This window comes from Tympanuchus pallidicinctus, unplaced genomic scaffold, assembly GCF_026119805.1.
Source record: "Tympanuchus pallidicinctus isolate F22 unplaced genomic scaffold, pur_lepc_1.0 scaffold1, whole genome shotgun sequence".
In the NCBI taxonomy this organism is placed as follows: Eukaryota; Metazoa; Chordata; class Aves; order Galliformes; family Phasianidae; genus Tympanuchus; species Tympanuchus pallidicinctus.
This window is the reverse complement of record NW_026294618.1, coordinates 108,429,001-108,449,913: the sequence shown is the minus strand read 5'-3', so window position 1 is coordinate 108,449,913 and position 20,913 is coordinate 108,429,001. Positions and strand designations below refer to the sequence as shown.

The 20,913-nt window shown below is 40.9% G+C and overlaps 2 protein-coding genes across 5 annotated transcripts in view; one reads left to right on the top strand and one right to left on the bottom strand.

Moving 5' to 3' along the window:
* PUS10 (pseudouridine synthase 10) overlaps nt 1-11,385 on the top strand; it is a 29,233-nt gene extending 17,848 nt beyond the window's left edge. For both annotated transcript variants that reach the window (XM_052699501.1, XM_052699490.1), the window contains 10 exons: nt 862-926; nt 1,977-2,062; nt 3,717-3,842; nt 6,485-6,541; nt 7,457-7,533; nt 7,635-7,690; nt 7,816-7,933; nt 9,110-9,252; nt 9,870-9,969; nt 11,001-11,385. In XM_052699501.1, the coding sequence (XP_052555461.1) occupies nt 862-926; nt 1,977-2,062; nt 3,717-3,842; nt 6,485-6,541; nt 7,457-7,533; nt 7,635-7,690; nt 7,816-7,933; nt 9,110-9,252; nt 9,870-9,969; nt 11,001-11,039 (867 nt within the window). In that variant the 3' untranslated portion in view covers nt 11,040-11,385. The remainder of the gene's footprint in view (nt 1-861; nt 927-1,976; nt 2,063-3,716; nt 3,843-6,484; nt 6,542-7,456; nt 7,534-7,634; nt 7,691-7,815; nt 7,934-9,109; nt 9,253-9,869; nt 9,970-11,000) is intronic.
* Nucleotides 11,386-13,058: 1,673 nt separating this feature from the next.
* Nucleotides 13,059-20,913, bottom strand: part of REL (REL proto-oncogene, NF-kB subunit) — a 33,983-nt gene continuing 26,128 nt past the window's right edge. For all 3 annotated transcript variants that reach the window (XM_052699456.1, XM_052699467.1, XM_052699476.1), the window contains exons 6-10: nt 17,417-17,521; nt 16,904-17,116; nt 16,473-16,541; nt 16,275-16,349; nt 13,059-15,654 (exon numbers count right to left, since the gene is read on the bottom strand). In XM_052699456.1, coding sequence (XP_052555416.1) covers nt 14,852-15,654; nt 16,275-16,349; nt 16,473-16,541; nt 16,904-17,116; nt 17,417-17,521 — 1,265 coding nt within the window. In that variant the 3' untranslated portion in view covers nt 13,059-14,851. The remainder of the gene's footprint in view (nt 15,655-16,274; nt 16,350-16,472; nt 16,542-16,903; nt 17,117-17,416; nt 17,522-20,913) is intronic.

Here is a 20,913-nt window from a genome sequence, read left to right as displayed (position 1 = left end):
TGTTGCATCTTTGTCAGAAGCCTGGAGAAGTGTGTGGAGACCATTCTCAACAAGCGTGCTGATGACAACAAATTGTAAGGGCCAGTAGGTACGCTTGGGGGCAGAGCTGCCATGCAGAGTGATCTAGGAAGGCTGAAGGAATGGGTGGATGGGAACCATATGAAATTTGGCTGCAATGAATACACAATAGTTGGACACCTGAGAAGGAATAATGTCTGGCAGTAACGTGGTCTGAGGACTGCCAGGCTGGGAAGCAGTTTTTTTAAAGACGCCCTGGGAGTTGTGGCAGGTGGACAGCAAGCTGAGAAAGAGCACTGATCTCTGGCAGCAGTGGAGGCCAGCAGCATCCTGGCCTTTAATAATGGAAATGTATCACGTAGACTGAGAGACAATATTATATTCCTCAGCTGTATGGAGATCACATCCAGGTTTAGGCCCTCAGTGGAAAAAAGACATCATTTAATTGGGAATCCAGCAGAGGACCTAGAAAGATAGAGTTGGAATACATGCCCTGTGAGGAGAGGCTGAGGAACTTGGTCTTGTTCAGCCTGAAGAAGGCATTTGAGAGAGCTCGACAGAAGCACCCCTAGTACTACACAGATGTTGAGGGAACTAGGCTTTTCACTGCACTGCTTTTAGAAAGATGAGAGACAATGGGCACGAGTTGAAATGATAAGCTTCAGAGAAGATATAAGAACAAAGGAGGAGTTAAAATCATATCCTGCTGAACTGGTAGTAGGTATAAGAAAACACAGAATGTAAGTGAAAAAACTGTATTGTGAGAAGTGCATGGTGTATATGTTTGAAGATTTTCTTTCTTTTTTAGCTTATCTTCCTGACTTTTTTTATTTCGCTGTGCAGTCTGTTTTCACTAGAATGGCAGTTATAAAAGCCCTAGAGAAGATAAAAGAAGAAGATTTTCTCAAGTAAGTATACACTGAAACTATTTATTAATATTGTTTTTTTGTAAAGAATTAGGATGGGCAGGTCAGTAGTAGAACGGAATCTAAAAAAAAAAAAAAAAGTAGTTTTAATTCTGCTAGTTTGTTAGTTAAAACGTGTTGCATTTTAGGCTTCTGATGCTAACGTACAATTCTATTTTTTTAATTTAAAGAGTAATGTTAGAATGGAAAATTAGACATGATGCAAATAATGGTCTTTTTCCTATTAGGAAAAGTGCTTCATTGGTTTATTATGCCAGGAGCACTGCAGAGGAGAAACTGCAGGTAAGAGAGCTGCAGTCCTGCTCTGCAGTCCCAGCAGCATGTCACTGCAGGTCTCAGGGCTGGCACAGGGTTTACAATGGTCAGAAGTGAAAACAATTTATTGTAGCATTGCCAATCATGTACATTAAAAAGTCTTCATGTACATCCTCAAAACCACAGGAGAGATTTAGAAATCATGCAACCTTCATACGAATTTTGAACCTTAGAATTTGTAAGGCAAACTCCTCTTTACATGAATTTTTTCCCCTGTATTTCCAAATATTAGGAGTTGAGTTTTAAGAAAACACCAAGCACTGTAAAGTGGTAGAAAAAAAGATCACTGTCAGGGGGAAGATATAAGCAGACTTTTTGTCACTAGTGCACTATGTTTAATTGCACTAAATCTTTGCAGATCTTTTTCTGGGTTCCCAGCAAAGATTTATCCATCAGGATAGTTAAGCTGGTTTTCACTCAGTGTTTGGTTTCATTATTTCTGTATCTGTAACATGGTATCTCTTATTAGCACACTTTGGAGTGTTACACATTCATAGCGATGGATGACAGACTAACAGAAGTATATTTTGCAGTACACTTTTCTTGATTTTCTTAGTGTTTATTCATTTCTTTGTGTTCTAGTTTCTAAAGTGAATATTTTATATTGTGGGTGTGTGCTTTTCTAACTGAAACCGTTGTCTTTCATGTCATTGTTGCTATGGTGATACTCTGTTATATCTTGATATTCCTAGTTTTTTCTCATCTTTTCTTATACAGGCATTTTCCATGTCCCCCAAGTTCACCGAAGAACCTCTGTGTTGCTCTGGAAATTCAGTGCAATAATGGTGCAGTTTTTGTGGCTGGTAAAGTGATCTGTTTATTTCTGCTGCTGTGTTCTCTTAACCATAAACGTACATTTTCACAGAATGGAGATACGCAGTGCTTTTTAGCATTTTCCGAACACGCTGCTTTATTTCAGCTTACTTTGTTGCACGGTGATTTAATTTTGTTTCTGTGATTCACAGTTTATAGATTGAGATGAATGTTCTCGTATGACTGTATGTTGTCTTTAGTTTATGAAGAATTAAATCCAGAAGAATTTCTTCAATGCAGTGCAGTTTGTTTGCCTTTACAGAAGTTTAATCAGGATCTTAATTTTTTATCACAGTTTTAGTTTTTACTGCCCCCTTGACCTTATTGCTGGTGCTTACTGATCCCTTCTCCATGGGACTCATTTTTTATTGTTTAATAATGAAGAGATATATATTTAGGTATTCAAGAGAAGCTATCAAACTGAGAAACACTAGTTTTGCTTTTAGCTCCCTCTTGTTCAAATCAAAAGCTAAAATTACAGAACAGGTAGTTGAAAGAAAAAGAAAAAAGTATTATTTTCCTATTTCTGTTTTATGAAAAGAGAATTAAGCAGTATGAAGCTGACTTCTCAATGGTTATTCATAGTACTTTCATGATCTGCCCCAGTGAAACAATATTAGTCAATTTCCCCATCTTTTTATGTGTTTTTTTTTGGCAGATCAACATGCAGGAAGAAAACGTGGCTAGATATAGGAAAATATGATACTGAAAGTTTAAAAAAAAAAAAAAAAAAAAAAGGTGACAGAGATACAGATACAATATGCACAGCTACTTTGAAAGCCTTTTTAAATTTAATAAATGCAAGGTTTCAGTTACTTGGTAGCATAGGTTACTCATTGTTCGTTATGAGTAAGCTCCCTATTTTGCAAACATTTTCACTTGTTATAAAACCTATCAGTAGGAGAGCTCTTGTTCACCTGTGTCAGACTGGTTCTTGGTTGAGGTAGTCCTTGGGTCATGGGAGATTGCATAATAGTGTGACACAATATGAGGTTTGACAAATTGATCAGAGGATGGCAATCTCGTTACATAGCAACTTCTCAGAGTTTCTAAAATTTGCAATAGTTTATTCTTGAGAGATTGTGCGAGCATGATTTTCCTTGTGATAAGCCAAAGCATTCTGATTCGGGTTTCTTTTGTTAAACATTCGTGCAGTGGCAGAACTTGGGATTGAAGCCTGAACTACTTGATACAAGGGTGTATGAGAACTTCTTTACTTAGGAGATGTACGTTGGTGGGCAGGCATAAATATAGCAGAAGTTTGGTGTAGGGGAGACTGGCTTGATGCCATGTTCTGGTTCCACGAATAATTCCTCAACTTAGTTTACTCAGCCTGGGTACATGGGCCTCTTCTTTTTCATTCCAAGTTGTGTCAGGCTTCATACAGTTTTGTTTGCGTGGTTTTACCTGAAGGTTTGACTACAACAGTAGGGTCTCCAAGTCTCCTTTCAAGCTGGCTATCTTGGATACTGAAACTCTTGTAGGTCCAGGAGCATGAATTTGGTGTAGAACAAGTACGAGCAAGTATAAGTATGTTTATTTTCATGAGGCTTCTATGAAAGTTAAATGAGTTATGATACGAAAGGCTGAAGCTTTCATCCATTGCTTCAGAACAATTATAGGTACCACACTTGCTGTTTACAGGAAGGTACAATAAATATTCAAGGAATTTACCTCAAACTCCCTGGATTATTGATGGAGAGCGGAAGTTGGAATCTTCAGTGGAAGAACTGATTTCAGAGCATCTAATGGCAGAATTTAAAGCAGATAGTAAGTATCCAGGAGATCTTTTGCTGTATTTATTTTTAATTGCTACTCAGTTAATACAGCAGTGTAACAGAAAATGTTTTGTTTCTTTTTTCCTCTTTTACCCATCTAAGTCAAAGTGTCTACACAGTTGTGTTCTGTGAGAAGTCATGTAACTTTGGTTTATACAGTATTTTTTATCATTGTAAAGTATCTCCTCAGCTGAGCTGATGTAAACATGGTTTTATGCAGTAGTATTTTTGCCTGGCCATACTCCACAACAGTTGGTAATTCATTAAATGCCTCCTAATGCTGATAGTTTTTGCCGTCGGCATTCCATAATACTTGCTTAGTTTTCAGCCATTTCATGTTTCTTACCTTGATTAATTTTATTTTCTGCAGTGTGTAGAGTTCTAAATGCTTATCCAGGGATTATCCACATAAAATAATCATTTGTTGTATACTACGCTTGAAATTACAGACATAGAAATCCGAAGGACAAACTACATTACATATTGGTTTAGAACTACTTTCCCCTCCTTTTCTTCCTTGCTTCGGTTGGTACGTTAGCTTGAATACTGGAAAAATCCTCAAACTTTTTCTTCAATATAAGAACTGATTTCAGCGTGCAGAATTATGACAGGTGAATACGAGAAATATATGTAAATAATGTTGAGAAGCATTATAACCATACAGGACAGGCATATCCAACCCACAGCCTGCAGGCCGCATGCAGCCCAACGTGGCTCACAGTGCAGCCCCCCACCATCACCACCACACTGTGAAGGCAATGGCTCTTCCCCCCAGAGTGGCCCACGCATGGCTCAGCAGCAGCCAAACCTCAGCACAGTGTTAACCATGTGTTGACTGAAAGCAAGGCTCAGGAGAGCAGTGCTGTGCAGCGCTGACTGAAGTGATGGCAAACAGCTGTATGCCTTGTGATGCATTGGCTAAACGCAGGGCTCTGAACAGTGGAGAACACACAGCCGTGCTTTCTGTTTTGATGGAGTTGGAAAATAAAATAATAGAATCCTTAGAGAGAGTGGGAAGGGATCTTTAAAGGTCGTCTTGTCCAACTCCCTTGCAGTGAACAAGGACATCCACAGCTAGATCAGGTTGCTCAGAGTCCCATCCAGCCTGACTTGAATGTCTCCAGGGAGGGGGCTTCCGCCACATCTCTGGGCAACCTGAGCCAGTGTCTCACCACCCTCACTGTAAAAGACTTATTCCTTATATCTAACCTAAATCTCCCATCTTTAAATTTGAAAGCATTTCCCCTTGTCCCATCACAACAGACCCATAAAGAATCTGTCCCCTTCCTTCTTAAAGCCTCCATTTAGATACTGAAAGGCTGCTCTGAGGTCTTGTTGGAGCCTTCTCTTCTCCAGGCTGAACAGCCCTAGCTCTTAGCCTGTCCTTATAGTGGAGGTACTCCATCCTTTGGATGGCTCTCCTCTGGATGTGCTCCAGTAGGTCCACATCTCTCCTTTACTGAGGATTCCACATCTGGTCACAGTACTCCAGGTGAGGTTTCACAACACAGAGCTGAAGGGCAGGATCTGTTCTCTTGCCCTGTTGGCCACGCTGCTTTGGTTGCAGCCCAGGATACAGTTGGCTTTCTGGGCTTCGAGAGCACCCTGCTGGCTCATGTCAAGCTTCTCATCCGCAAGTACTCCCAAGTCCTTTTTGACAGGGCTGTGCTTAATCCTTTCATCTCCCAGCTTCTATTAATAGTGAGGTTTGCCTTGACCCAGGTGCTATGGACCTTCCCCTTGGCTTTGCTGAACCTCATGAGGTTCACTTGGGCCTACTGCTCACGCCTGTCTAGCTCTCTGGATGGCATCCCATCCATAATTAAGGGTCTGGAACATGTTTTGTACAAGAAAGTCCCAGCTCAGAAAATTCTGCTAGTGTTACAGACGTAACCAAGAGCAAGGGAGAATTTTCTCATTGTTGTTTTATTGCCACAGTGTGATTGGAGAAGTGAGGGATAACAAAAAATAGGAGATCTTCATGTGCTCTTGTATGTTCCGTGTGGGGCAAAAAAGTGAAACAGGTTTTCAAAGACCCTTTGGAGCAGAGCTGCGAAGCTACTTTCTAGTTCAGAGTTTGGTGTTCCCCTTCACTCCTTCAGGCAAAGCTTAAAGGTGGAAGGGATTTGACAAAGGAAACTAAATATGCAGCAATTCATAGATTGAATACGGGAAAGAAATACACAGAGGTTATCTTTCTGTCTGTGTTTTCTTCTGTCCAGGTGCATATGACTAGCAGAAATTTCTCTGAAACCCATGGGTGTATTTAGGATAAAAAGTTGTGTTTTGGATGAAGACAGCTTAGTTTGATTTTATTCATAGAGTTGAAGTATCTGGGTTAGACACGAACAAAATTAGTTAGTAAGTGGAACTCCTTTAGGATGGTCCTGCTTTGTTGGGCGGATTCAGGTTTGTCACATTCAGGCCAAAGAATTAGGAGTTCTTCAAGAAATTTGTGAACCTGAAGAAATAAACAGTAACTGTTCCCTGATTTGTTCTAATACAGTGCAGGCTTCATTTTATTAACATAACTATTTCTAGTATATTTTAAAGTAGTTTAGAATATCTCACCTTTTCAAAGCTGTGGTGGGTATTAAAATGTAAAATAAACTTCCTTGTTCAAATCTGTTATAGGCTTTAATTTTTCTTCCTCTGGAAGAGAAGACGTGGATGTGAGAACACTAGGCAATGGTAAGGCTAGAAACATCCTCAGTAGAGCACGCAAGCAAACAAGATGGTTAACTGAATTAACTTAATAGACCTTGCTGAAGGCTGAGTGCTTAAGTTGACTACACATACTTTGAAATTTTATCTTGGATACATTTTAGTGATGTTTATGTATTTGTTCCTAATGACTGAACCGTTTCACAAAAAGAACTGAAAAAGTAGACCTTTTTCCACTGTCCTGGCTACACAGATGCATGGAAAAGCACAACTGGTTAGAAGTATTTTATTTGCTTCCTGTTTTTATATCTTTTGTGTCAGACAGATTCCTGTCTTGTTTTCTGTTGAGCCCCTGTACTTTGCTTCACTGTCACTGGGGAAGACTCTGTTTTTTTGAACTTGGCTGCTTTTCTAAAGGTTGGTATTGGAAAATATGCTGAATCTACAATCCAGAGGAGAGAAGAAAAAGTGAAGACTAACAATGATGTGTTCTAGTTGCTGACTGATTTGTAGTGCAGTTCTTGGCACTGCTTATAGTGGGGATCATCCCTGGCCCTGAGCATAGAAAGTGCAGCTCTTGCAACAGATGTTTAGCTGAGGGAGTGGGATTTAACATCATCTTGTGCCTGGGCATTGCTATAGGTGACAGAAAATAAGCTAATTAACTTTTTTTCTTATTTTATTTTTTAATTAGCACAGACTTCTACAAGATGCCTTCTGGGAAGTAGTAATTTGCACTTATTGCTGATACTATGGTTTAATAGCCAAAAAAATCCCTTAGTTTCTTTCCTTCCATCTGATGCTACATCCCTAAACCCACAAGTTCTTATCCCTCTTTGCATAACAGCAGACAATTTTCACACCTTCTGACCTTACTGCATAAATTCAAACTTTAATTTAGAACAATATGTTTTTATATTTTATGATTGTGCATGTTTCCAGGAAGGCCTTTTGCAATTGAGCTTGTGAATCCTCATAGAATACATTTTACTGCTGAGGAAATGAAGGGACTTCAGCAGGTAAATAATTTGCACCTTGTGGAATTCATAGAGTATGTATTTCTTCTCTAGCTGAGCAGTTTTCCTAACTGATTCTTTTTTTTTTTTTTTAAATCTCACAGACAATTAATAACTCTTCAGACAAAATACAGGTCCGAGATTTACAACTTGTCACCAGGTCAGTATTTATTATCACTGGCAAGGGATTTTAGTGTGATGCTTTGGGAGTTTTGCAAGCATTCTTGCTCACATCATTATAAGATTATTTGTATGGTGTGTGAGCAATTCATTTCTTTTGTTTAGAGAGGCAATTGGTCGTATGAAGGAAGGTGAAGAGGAAAAAACAAAGACCTATAGCGCCTTAATATGGACAGACAAAACAATACAGAAAGAACATATTGCATTTCTAGATAATATCAAGGTATGTGTAGCTCTTTTTGGTAATTTATGTAGTGCCTTTCCTGGTATCTTAGAGGAGAGTTTATATGAATGCACTCATGGATGTATTTCTTTCTCTGTTGCTTGTTTTTGATCAAGATTCTAGGACTTTTGTACCTCTTTTCACTTCCCCCTTCTCACTCATTTCGTCATTGCCATGTCAGCGCTACAGTTGTTTGTTAGCCAGGACAAATTACCGTATAATGTTGGCCTTTCAGTAGACCAGTTAGTAAAAAATAATGGAAGAGGGGGAATTCTGGCACTCCTATCTTTCTCTCAAATTGTGTGTTAAGTAAAAGGAATGGTGATGGTCTTGTTCTGCATGTTCTAAAGCTGTTCTTTCACAGCTGCAGCAGTTAGGAGTTTGTAAGGCCTATGGAAACTAGTGCAAAAAGACCTAACCAAGTGCTCAGTGTGACAGGTGGGCTTTGCCAATAAGAACTCCCTCCAAATGTAGGTCAGAGAGGCGATGCTGGTGAAGGAATGTCATCAGTTTTTGTAGCATTGCACTGTTGCCTACAGGCTTTGGCCATGAAATGATTCTCAGCTGTGGGCTAAAAACACTACAGTTCAGGATAACAACTGTTGTGAGCTGTTTCTGGTGGTGGTTCGTTGTTTTTTTTTTTAAGCACGCCTACCCACTTCCTGAAAGGTTACTTTTCAAACTGCATCTCATCTGGGGAAGCGGATGAGAATAGGGAATGAGCTTTTAAAAAGTCTATTGTGAGATCGTATTTCAGTTTGTTTCTTCTAGCTCTCTCTGTTGTTTCTAAAGCTGTGCTTTAGATAATGCATTTTGTGTGGGGGATTTTTATTTTATTTTAGATCGCCTGAGGCTCTCAGTGTGACTTTAAATCCTGGAGTTATTCCAACAAATGACCATTGAGATTGCAAGATTATTCTGTATTTGTGATTCCATTACACTGTCTTTATATGAGACCTTCTCATATAGCTTTTGAGATGGCTGTTCTTTTTTCCTTTGGTAAACATAAATGAATAAATAAATAAATAAATAAATAAATAGTCCTTCCATGAGGAGATTTCTCAACTTAACACAGAGTAAGAAGAGATGTGATTGCCTAATGCTCCATGTGCCTTTACCTCAGTCTGTGCAGGATGTTGCATGCTTCCTTCCTCAGTTATTTGCCTCTTGTAATAGGAATTAAAACTTGACCAGAAGACACCACTCCGGGTTCTCCATAGAAGGCCTCTGGCTTTAAGATGTCGAATCATTCACACCATGAAGTCTGAGTACATAGATGAGCATCACTTTCGCCTGCATCTGAAAACACAAGCAGGAACGTATCTTCAGTGCTGTTACTCAACACATCAATGTTGGTTGTTGATTAGGGTACTGTAAGCAGTGGGAAGTTTCTTGCTTTTACCTTTGCAATGTTTCTAAATCTGCTCTTCAGCAGTCTCATGTTGCTGATGTTTGTTTTTATGTCAGAATTTCACATTCAGTTGTGGGGTGGGTTTTTTTGTTGGTTTTTTTTTTTGTTTTTTTTATGACTACTCTGATAGCTCTAAAGTGTGTGATATCTACATAAATGTATTGGTTAAAGGTACACTTAAGCCCCTTTTAATTCAAGTGGAAAATTTTTACCTTAGAAAATAACTTTTCCACAGTACTTAATGCCCTGTAATGCATATTGTGGATTGATTATACTCAGAAGCTTAGCCGTAGTTGCCACACACTTTGGAACAGAACATAAAATAGAGACTGATAATACAATTTTTGGGAGTGGAGTCAAAAGCCAAGAATGAGCAGTCTTTTAAGGTGGGCGTGGGCTTAGCGGATGTCCATTCTCCTCTCCCCTCTTCTCTTCTTCCCACTCTTTTTTTCTTTCTTTTTCTTTTTTTTTTTTTTTTTGAGTTCTTTGTGGTGAAACAGACCTTTCCTTAACCACTGTTGTTAGCTATGTTAAAGAATTTGTGCACGGAGACTTTGGAAGAACAAAGCCAAATATTGGCTCCCTGCTGAACAGAACCACGGACATTCTGGAGTTGGACGTAGAAGTGAGTTGTTCATTCTTTTTCACTTTCCTGGAAATCAGTGATGTAATTGCATTTGTGAGGCTCTTTCAGTGAATTTAGTCTAACTAAATCAACATTTTTTACCACAGTTAATAGAAAATTTGACATTTATGCAAAGACTGTGGTTTGTACTGTGCTGCCACGTGCTTTTGTCATGTGGGATTTCCTCTGCTGAGAAAGGGGAAGGATGAGAGGATGTACCTTGAATTCATGACACTTATTATTAGTATCCATTGGAACAGAACCTTTTCTTTTCATATTATGTTTACATCATTTCTTTTGAAAAAGGAGTTGGATGAAAAATAGGAAAGAGTTGACTTCCTCTTTTACCACTGGTTCAAACTAAATATAAGCATTCACTTAGCAGAGTCAGATTGGGTAGATAATAACCTGTAACTACAACATTTATTTTGATTAAAAGAATGTATGTTGTGATTTGAATTTAATATTGAACCTGGTGGTTTGGCAAGGTCAATTTAAAACATAAGTTTTCACTTCTGGTAGCCAGTTATCAACACGCTTGTTTTAATATATTTCCAGAATACTGTCTAAATGTTACTTCTTGCAGAACAGACTTGCAGATTTTTGTGTATCTTTGGTAGGATAATACAGAAAGAGAGCTTGCAGAGGACACTTCAGTTAGTGTCCTCCTGAAAGCAGGAGTGCCTAACTTGGCCAAGGCTGATAAGCATTGCTCTTGCACGGCTCACACTTTGAACTAGCAGCTTTGCACACTCAGCAATGCCGCCCGACACGCTGGGCAGCTGTAGTACAAGTAGTTGCAATTCTGCTTTGTAAAAAAACCCTTGCTCCCAGAAAATGCTCTGCAGACACTCGTGAGGCCATTGGAAGAAGGTGGCTGTTTCCTGCCACTTTCTCCTCGTCACATCATGTCTATTTACCGTTGCTTTCCAGCATTAACCTGTAGCTGACAAGCACAAAGATGGTATTCTATCAATAGGAAGAGACTTCCAGAATCTGCTCATCTTTACCTTCTTTTCCTGCTCTTCTAGTCTGTGGACATTGACTGGCCTCCAGCCCTGGAGAATTAGCTTCACGAGTTGGGATGTCACACAGCAGCTCCCTGGTCAGCAGCAGTTTACTGAAGGCTGTACAGTACTACAACTTGGTTACAAAGTATTTTTGTTGAACATTTGGATCATGTTGATCTGCCAAAGGACACTGCTCCTTTGATCAACTCACTCAGGTGGTGGTCATTCAATATCTAGCTTTTTTAAAATGTTCTTCTCTGCGTACAGCGATTTTGGCAAGCTAATGTATTGATAACAAATCTTTTAAAAATCTGCAAAGAAAAACAAATGGTGTGCTGAGTAGGTACAACAAATGTGCTTAATGCAGTACTGTTTGAAATGTTTAATTAAAAAAAGTTAACCGATACAGCTAGATTTTTTAATTATTATTATTGCTTTTATATTTAATGCTGCAGCTTTCTGATCTGGGTGCGAACAGCACTGAATCACCTGAAATGCAGCTCTAACACTTTCTGAGCACTACTCGTGCAGGGCTGTTAACCAAGCCCACAGGACAGTGCCTGAAGGAGGTGTTCTGCCCTGTGCCAGCTGCTTTTTGATCAGCGTTGGTTTCAGAGATGGGCAGATGTGCTTCCCACAGCACTTTTCAAAGCAAGAAGAGTTTCCAAATAAGAACTTTGCACTTAAAATCAAGTGTCTCTCATTTAAAAACACCAGTGATGTTTTGTAGAAACTCCATTTGAGGTGTTTGCCTCCTCAGCAGCTCTTTAGCTGAATTACAGGCCTCTTCAAGCATAGGATTTCCCTGAGTTACCGTCAGGCTGGGGATTCCTGGCAAAAGTGCGTGGTGGAATCCTAGTGAAAAATAGGGATACCAATAAACTCAGGAAATTAAGGTTTGGACTTTAAGAGCTCTTCATTAATGAACATTTCAGAAATAAAGGGTGATTATTTTTCAGGGAAAACAGTGGGGGCAGTGAAAGATTACGGAGATGTTACCATGAAGTCAGTGGTGCCAGGACCTCACAGAACAGCTAGGTGGTAACTGCAGGTGAAGGCTCAAAAGGCCCATGTAAAAACTCATCAATTAGCCTGAATTTTACATACTCTGTCATGGGCTATCAAAACTTTCCTCGTTTGTTTTCCTAGTCCACAGTGACATAACAAAGCATAGGAGTTGTTCAGAAGGTCCCATGTTTTAAATGCAAAAATGAGTCATGATTCAGACAGCAAGATTCTCTCAATTTCAGTCATAGGGCTGTTATGAGAACTGATCCTAGGAGTAGTTGTCTCATACATAAATCTTTGCCCAGAATGGAACTGTTGTGAACGATGGATATCTTCAGAAACTATTCAGGAAAGAAGGAAAAGAAAACTTCAGGCTACTGTGTTATTTCTTGACACAAATGGTGTATAAGTTCTATACACTGGGAACACACGTAGGCTGGACAAAACAGACATTAGAAGAGGTGTCCCAAAGGGGAAATGGTGCTAACTGGGACTTCTGCTCCTGTTACAGTTCAGAGACACTTCATCTTGTTTTCAAATGTAAAATACCTACTTGTGAATACTCCAGTAGGACATTTCCTAAGAGTAATAAGAGCAAGATTTAATTTTGTTCTTGTGGTAAACGTGAAACAGTAGATGTTTTCTAGCAGATTACGTGTAAATGCTAAAATCTAAGAGCCAGTGTTTCTTATCATATTTCTTCATACCAGAAGGACTTGGATGAAGCTGTTGTACTTCTCCAAGTAGCTGCTCACCCAAAGCAAACCCCCTGCTGCACGAAGCTGTGCCAGTAGCACAGCCTTGGCTGAACATGAGTGCCTCTGTCCTCCCTGTCCGTCAGTCATGCTACTGTGCCACAAAGAACTGCCAAGTGCTGAGGACTCCTTACTGCACCATGGCCAGCAGCAGTTGTGAATGTAACGTAAAATATTCTAGGAAGACCCAGGACGAGCAACCCAAATCCCAGCAGCTCTGCGTGGCTTCTCTAACATGTCTTGTAATGTTGCAAGGCTGAGAAGGCTGAAGAAGCTCAGGACTCAGTATAACCAGTTCTTTAATTACCAAACCAACTTGTTTACAAAGGAAAACAGAATTTTGAAAATATTTAATTATACTGTAAAAACAAATTGTGCTATAAAGAGCATTCTATAAAGAAAATGTTTACATTCAATAAACTTAAACATTGAGAACTTAAAAAGGAAGAACTGAATAAATGACACATTGCAAGCGTTCTTTGTATCTCTTTCATGCTCCCGGAAAGGTGTGTTGCAGGAGTGAGAAAAACTGCTGTAAGTGTGGAGTTGGGTACATGGGGTGATGGGAAGCAGTTTTCCAGACTTCATTTGTACACCGTGGAAGAGCCCCTTCTGTCAGACCTGTGAAACTGATGTAATGCCTTACAGCTGCAGCACCTCATGGCTCTGCACGCAGTGAATTACTGCACTGAGTAATTGCTGCTTTCCCTTAAACCATGGAGGTTTTTGGAGTTCCTTTCTATCTGGTGTGTGACTGTACATCTCAAGTGGCTTTTTGTCTTGTGGTTGTGGTTTCTGTTCCCTACATATCCAAGCATGCTATTTATTGCTTTTTTCCATGGTGCACTTTTAGATAGTCAAACAGTAAAAATTAGGTTCTTAAGCCTACACAATAACCAGCCGTATAAATAAATACACTGATATATTTCTTGCTGTGATGCTTCGTACATCAGCAGTAAAATAGCAAAGCCCTAACACAGACCTGAGTGCCTTACCTAGCCAGATAGCTACACGAGGTGCCACGGGACATCCTGTGCCTCAGGCCTTGGTGTGGAGACTGGGAAGCTAGCAGAAGAGAGGAAGCTCTGGTTCTCGATACCGCGGACTGAAGGCTGTTTTAATTGACACCGATTGGAACGGCCTCGCATTGCTGACACAGCGCGTTGGGGTGGGCTGCATTTCACCTCTTCCCGTGAGGGCTGGTAGGGAGTCAGACCTGAGCCTTTCAGCAGTCACTTGCATAGCAGGAAACTGCTGGGCCGTCTGAGGAAGGAACGGGCAGGTGCTTTGACTGCATTTCTGTAGTTCAAAATAAAATGCGCATCGTGGCTACACACACACACACACCAAACAAATTCCGGAGAAATAACAGCGTGCTCCATTCCTAAAGCAACAGGGATTTGTCATTTAAAATAGTGCACTCGGGATGAAGTGCAGAGAAGTCCTTACTTTCTGCTCATTCTTCTGTGCAGTGTTGCATTTACAACAGAGCTGGACTATTTAAAAACTCAAACCTTCCGGTCTTTAAAACATATCTAACAATGACATAGTCATTAAATTTCTTTAGAGTAAATTTGCCTTGAAAGCAAATGGAATGTGGTGAAACATGGAAAAAAAAATAAAAAATCAATGCATGATTTTGTTTTAGGAGAAAAATATTTTATATGAAAGAGGGTAAGAAACCTAAATCTTTCAAGCAAGATGAATAAAATATGTTAGGTGAGTCTGAACTAGAGTGCCCACGTGCAGTTTTTTCCTACTTTGTCCTTCTGAAATGTTAATTTAATTTCTGTAGCAAAATGTTTTATTTTTAGACAGTATTAACCCTGTGAATTATTGGAAATCTGACCCTTCTGAAGATATCAGCTTTTCTTCCCAATGCTTTAAGTATTAGTAATTCCTTTTTCCAACACCATACAAATGTTTAAGAAGAGCTTTGAAGGTACAGCACCCCAAATGCTTCTTCATGGGCACCAGTCTTTGGGCTGATCGATATACGTATAACTTTAAGTTGTATCATGAGGTTTGCACAGTAGCATTCTGAAAGAGAAAGAAGGGTGAGTTACTCCTTGGAAAAGCTCTATGTGCCTGCCTCAGCCTGCTGCTGGCTCAATGGTTATAGCTTTGTAGCATGTTGGTGTCTAACTGGAAAGACTGATAGAGCTCATCGGTGTGGACACCATCGGTGTCGTAGAACTGGTCATCTGTAAGGGTGAGGCTGTTCTGATGGTTCTGGAGAGGGTTGGTCGATAGTCTTGAATCACTTAAAACTTCTTGGTCTAGAAAGCTGCTGTAAACTGCTGTATCAGCTAAATTTGGTTGTGAACTGAAGGCAGTGCTGCCAGGGGCTGCCACAGGTGGGCATGTTGCAGGCACCTGATGGAGCTGCTGCCTGTGGTTGCTTACGTTTAACACCTGAGTATACTTTTCAAAGTTGAGACTGGTGCAGTTCATGTCACTGGTCTCCATGTTGATGATGCTTGCAGCAGTGGCACCAGCCTGGTGACCGGCGTGGACGATGCTGCTACTGGAAGCACTCTGCATGTCTGCAGCTGACACCATCGCTGCTCCCATCCCATTTGTGCTGCCAAAATTCCTGTAAAAACTGGAATCCTTCTCATCGGGCCAGTTCAGTGGGTTATCGTGGAAAGCCGGGACAGAGCTACTGCCCTGAGCACCAGGCTGAGGCACTTCTGCTGTGAAGCTGTTGTGCGGGTGCATGCTGAGCAGGCTGCTGGCTGAAGGGGACGGGCTGTACAGCTGCTGCCAGCAGGAAGGGAGTGTGTCCTGCTTCCCAGGGCCAAGCTGCGCAGGCTGGGTGGGCATCTGGCTGCACGCAGGGAACATCTGACTGGAGCTCCCCAGCGTTCCTAGCCCAGGCAGCATCAGCGTAGGTGAGAACATATTTGGCTCTGTGAAAAGGAAAGATATTACTGAATTCTTATACCATTTTTTATGTTAAGCTACAGATGGTTAAAAAAAAAAAAAAAAAGCAAAACCAGTGCTAGCTCAATGTGATTACATGTGGACCAGCACTTGCTTTAATGCTGTCCAGGCGCACTGTACTTCTAGACAGCTGCCTTGTTCCCCTTCTAAGAGAACAGCTTACATTTAAATAAAGAATGGTAGGCTTACTTTACAGGAAGAAAAACCTTGAGAAAATATTACAGGTTCCAAGCAAAGAGATGGGGAGGCCTCATGTCTGAGCCTTATATCTGAAAGAAAGTGTGTGAACCTAGCAAAAATCAGCACTTAACTAAAGCTACATTTAAGTAGCAACTAAAGCAAGTAATCCTTAAATAGGCTTCTAATGTAATTTTGATTTCATTTAAATTTAATCTTTATGTTGAAAGCACTATAGTGCTCTCCTGGGGAAAGAGAAAGTTCCAGCTGAGGAGTAGTGAGAGACTGTACTGCAGCTGCCTTGGGAACTTCAGTGCTCCCTCCTGAAAGCGCCAGCCTCTCCCCTCAGCAGTCAGACACTGCTTGCTTCCATCTGCTGCTGGATTGGGACACGCGAGCAGAAATTTACCTTTCTTAATCAGCTTTCCTTCAGGGTTGACAGTGGGGACAGGAGCTGCTTTTGGCCTCTCTGTCACAGCTGATCCTGTGACAGAAGAAAGCATGAATTCACTTTGAAGGTTTGCTTCTGAACAAAATGATTCTTCGTAACTGTTAAGTTCACTCAGACCAAAAAAAAAAAAAAAAAGAGGCTGAGTATTTTCCTTACCACAGTCCTGTATGAGCTTTTGCCAAGCCAGCGTTGATCTCTGCCTTTTTGCTTTGTTACCATACGGATCTACAATGAAAGGAGCGGGATGAAAAACTGTTAATTAAAATACCTTTGGAAATAATTTGTGAAAAGAAGTTTCTAAAACTTGACTAGTGGCTCCCTGTTGTAGTAAAATGTATTTAAAGAGAAATATTTGAGATATGGCTATACTCTAAAAAACCGAAGAAGTGTTATTAACCATAACTCTTGATATTTTCACTGAAAAAGAGAGCAAATTGGCTACTGTTAGTTTTAGAAAAAACTCCAAAATCTATGTTGTAATAATTGTATAGATTTTTTTTTTTAAACTCAGTAGGTTACTGTTCATTGTCAACAAGAATTCTGCACTGAAAACAACCTTTAAGGAAGCCAGCTAATGGGACCCATACCCTTTTCATCTGGTAAATATCTGAAATCCATTGGTTCACTGACTTCCTGGTCTGAAGGTCTTCGCAACTGCATCTTCACTGTGATGGGTTCTGTGATGTCTCTGAGGAAAGGCGGTGTTCTGAACACAATTGCGACCTGGCGATGAACATCAGCTTGGGAGAAGGAGCCTTTTGCCTCCCAGTTGTCCAAGACAAATCTGACTTCTATGTCATCTAGTTCATTAGAAATAAGATCCTTGTTAAGCTGAAGAAAACTGAAAACTTGCAGCAGCAGCAAAGGTGGGAAGGGGAACAAAGAAAGGAATCAGACTCCAAACTCAGAGCCAAATTAAATGGTTTGACTTTAAGGCACAGAATATTTTTCAGAGGTATTTAGAGCTCCTGATCCTGGAATTGATTCTGCTCAGCTAAAAGCAGTCCACTTAGATAGGAGTACAGTGGAGAGTTTCAGTTTCTCAGCTAGAAAGTGGAGTGTTAGCCATTTGGAGTAAGGGAAGTCCTAGCCAAGGTTACCTTTTTGAACTTTGTCACACAGAAGAAAAATTTCATCTCCTCCCTTTACACTTCCACAGTTCTTATTCACACGACAAATTCTCAGTTCTGCTGTGTTGGGAGCTCCTGGAAACAAACAGACAAATTTGATCATAAATAATCACTATAACTTTGTCACTATTGAAGGGGAGGTGCTGGTAATTAAGTGTACATAAAGGGAACACAGCAGCTGGAGGAGCGTAAATCCACACCAAAAATGTCAGTCCAGCAGGGCTTGATGTTCCACGCAAATACAGTGGCAGCAAGGAAACGTGGCTCTTACTGCTCTTGATCACTTACCTCAAACAGAGATTCCAGCACAGCTGTGCCGCTCACTCTGTAAAGGGCCACCTTCCTTCCCCTTAAGTGGGGATGTGACACTCCCTAACTGTTCTAGAATAGTCTCAAAGTATTTTCCCACATGACAAAGTTGTGCTCAGCACTTCTGCCCTTCTTCAAGCTGTAGAATCAGAGCAGTTTTCTGAGTGACTGGTTACAAGTTGCAGTCACACTTCTCTGGAAAATGCTGGGCTAGCAAGTCAAGAAAATCCCCTCAAGTGTGCAGTTGTAGTTCTATTCACAGCTTTATCTGGCAATCAAAACTCTCCTCCCTTACCCCATCTAGGCAGTTGAAAACAGATCTAGGAGCCTAACATTCAAAACTGCTGGAAGTTGAACCCCAGACTCACAGCATAGTTCTGCAGATTGCAACAAACAGCACTGCAGATTGCAACAAACGAAACACAACCAAAGTTTGCACACTGTGTCTTGAACAGCCTGGTTGCTACACCAAAGCCCTGACCAGTACTACTCCTGCGTCTGGCTCAGGTCAACAACAGCAGTCTGCAGGGTAAATGCAGACAAAAAACTGAATGAAGGAACAACAGGTCCCTCACCATTTTGTGGGTGGTGTCACAATTTATTTAAAAGGGCACTAATGTCCCAGTATAATGATTCATAAGTGTTAAAAAAAATTTTAAAAAGCCAGAGTGAAAGAACTCCCTAGACCTTCAAGTAAACCTCCTGTGCATATATGTTCTGTTGGTGCTTTCAAGTATATGAGCACATACCCATTTTAAGACCCCCTATCCATTTAACATACAAAGTAACTGCTATCACAAGTGACCATATTCCTTATTTCCTGAATCATTTCCTGCTCTCTAATCCCAACAGAACGAAACTACACTGTCCTGCAATGTTCTCCAGTTTCATTACATCAAAACTCCCAACTCCAGATGTACTTTAATGCCCTTCATCTGATGCTGCAAGGTAGGCCCTGTCTGGCTCCCTGCTCCACGCACAGAGATGAAACACAGAACTCAAGGTGTCACACTCAAAAAATGGAAAATCTACTTTGGAAGATCAGTTTAAGTCAATCCTTGCCTGACATTATTTGGCCCTGTGTAGGGAACCTGCAGCACCATACAGGCTATGTTCAGAACAGACCTCCTGGTAACCTTGGGCCAGAGCCCAGGGACACAGTTGCTGCCTGCACTATTATCATCCTCATCAACAGAAGTGGGTGCTACAGCCTCAATGACCACACGACACTTCATTTCTGTATGAATCAGAAACTTCGAAGGGAGGGGAAAGAAAACCATACCAGAAGCAGTACAGGATCATATGACTGGCAGTGTAGTTGTTCGTTTTTCAAAGGAAGAGTAAATTAAGAATTGCGAGGAGAAGCTTAATTTTAACTTGGTTTCACTTCGGTAAGCTTGAACAGCACTCTGTGCTTTCTAACAGGCTTTAGGGAAGGGGTTCTAACCTGTGGTTGCTGGTTTTTGTTTGTTTGTTTGTTTCTGTTAACCACTGTAGTGGAATCTAGAAGGGAAAAGGAAAGAAACCCCAACACTGGCAGACGCCCCGCTGCCGTCAGCCTGAGCGCTGGGAAGGACAGTGAGGGAGGTGGGAGCCCAGAGGGAAGCTGCCTGCGGGGCCACTTGTGCCACCCGGCTCCCACGCCCGCCTCCCCACCTCTTCAGCTCTGCTCAGTTCCTGTTCCTTAACCCCTGACAGCATGTCCTCAGCAAGTACATGCAACTTGTCACAGACAAACTACCATTTTCAACAACAGCATGAGAACATGCTCTTCCCAACTTCTCAGAAACAATAAGCTGCTTTCTATGACTCTTCCCAAGAGTTTTGGGGGTGGTAAGACAGACAACTTGGGAGATTTTTGTTCAAAAGCAGCTAACATTATAAAATAACTGAAAACAGAAACTGCCTATCATAATGGACTTTGTAAACTTTCAGTCTCTGCTGACATCGCTGCTTCTACATTATATTCCGATTATTCTTATTCATGTCTGCTACCCAGACTGGTGATAGAGAATAAAGAAAAGACTGGATTTAAAATCTGAACGTGATTTTCAGAAAAGCTCTAAGTATGTTTTTGCTTCTGATCTCAATAGGGCTGCAAAAGCTTGAAATAATAACACAGGATTCCCAAGCCCAATGTAATGGGCTTTGGATGTAATTTTTATCACTTATCCAAAGTGGTAACCTGAGTTTACTCAGTATTCTATGACAGAGCTGATTTACAAAGGCTTTCTTTATTTGTTTTTTTTTTTTCAAGAAATTCTGCTCATTTCAGACAAGAGCAGCATAACTTTTGTGATTTTGTGGTTGCAGTTATGCACTATTTACACTGCTGCTATGTTACATGGAGGATTTTAGATACCTGCAGTGAATCAGAATCTGCCCACATATACCCACATTAAAACCCAAGCTTCCCCTCTGTGCAGCTGCCATTTCAGCAGCTTAGCAAAGAATGACGTCAATCAACACAGATGACTAATTGTGATTTGGCATTTTTTTAAATGGCATCTGAGATGTAGCTGCAAATCCTGTGTATCGACTCTTTCTCAACCCAAATTATTACTACAAGTGTTCTCAGCCAATTTCAACTTCTAGGTAATTCTAGATACACAAAAAATGCTTGAGTTCATATTAAACATTTTCATAAAATAAAAGACAAAGGGTGGTGATCAACGGCTCTGTGTCCAGGTGAAGGCCAGTAGTGAGTGGTGTCCCCCAAGGGTCTGTTTGAGACCGGTGCTCTTCAACATCTTTATCAATGACATCAGTGATGGAATCAAGTGCACCCTCAGCAATTTGCTGATGACACCAAGCTGAGTGGTGCAGTCGACACAATGGAAGGAAGGGATGCCATTCAGAGGGACCTCAACAAGCTAGAGAGGTGGGCCTGGGTGAACCTGATGAGGTTCAACACAGCAGAGTGCAGGGTTTGGCACTTGGTCTGGAGGAATCCCAGGCATCCATACAGACTGGGAGGAGCGGTCCTTGAGAGCAGCCCTGCAGAGGAGGACCTGGGGGTTCTGATAGATGAAAAGCTTAACGTATGGGAACTGCTGAGTCACGGCCTGAACCTCTGATTAATCACCTGAGGCGAGCAATGAGTCAGCCAGAGGAGCACAGGTGAAGGCAATTCACCTGTGCTGCCTGGCTCCACCCCC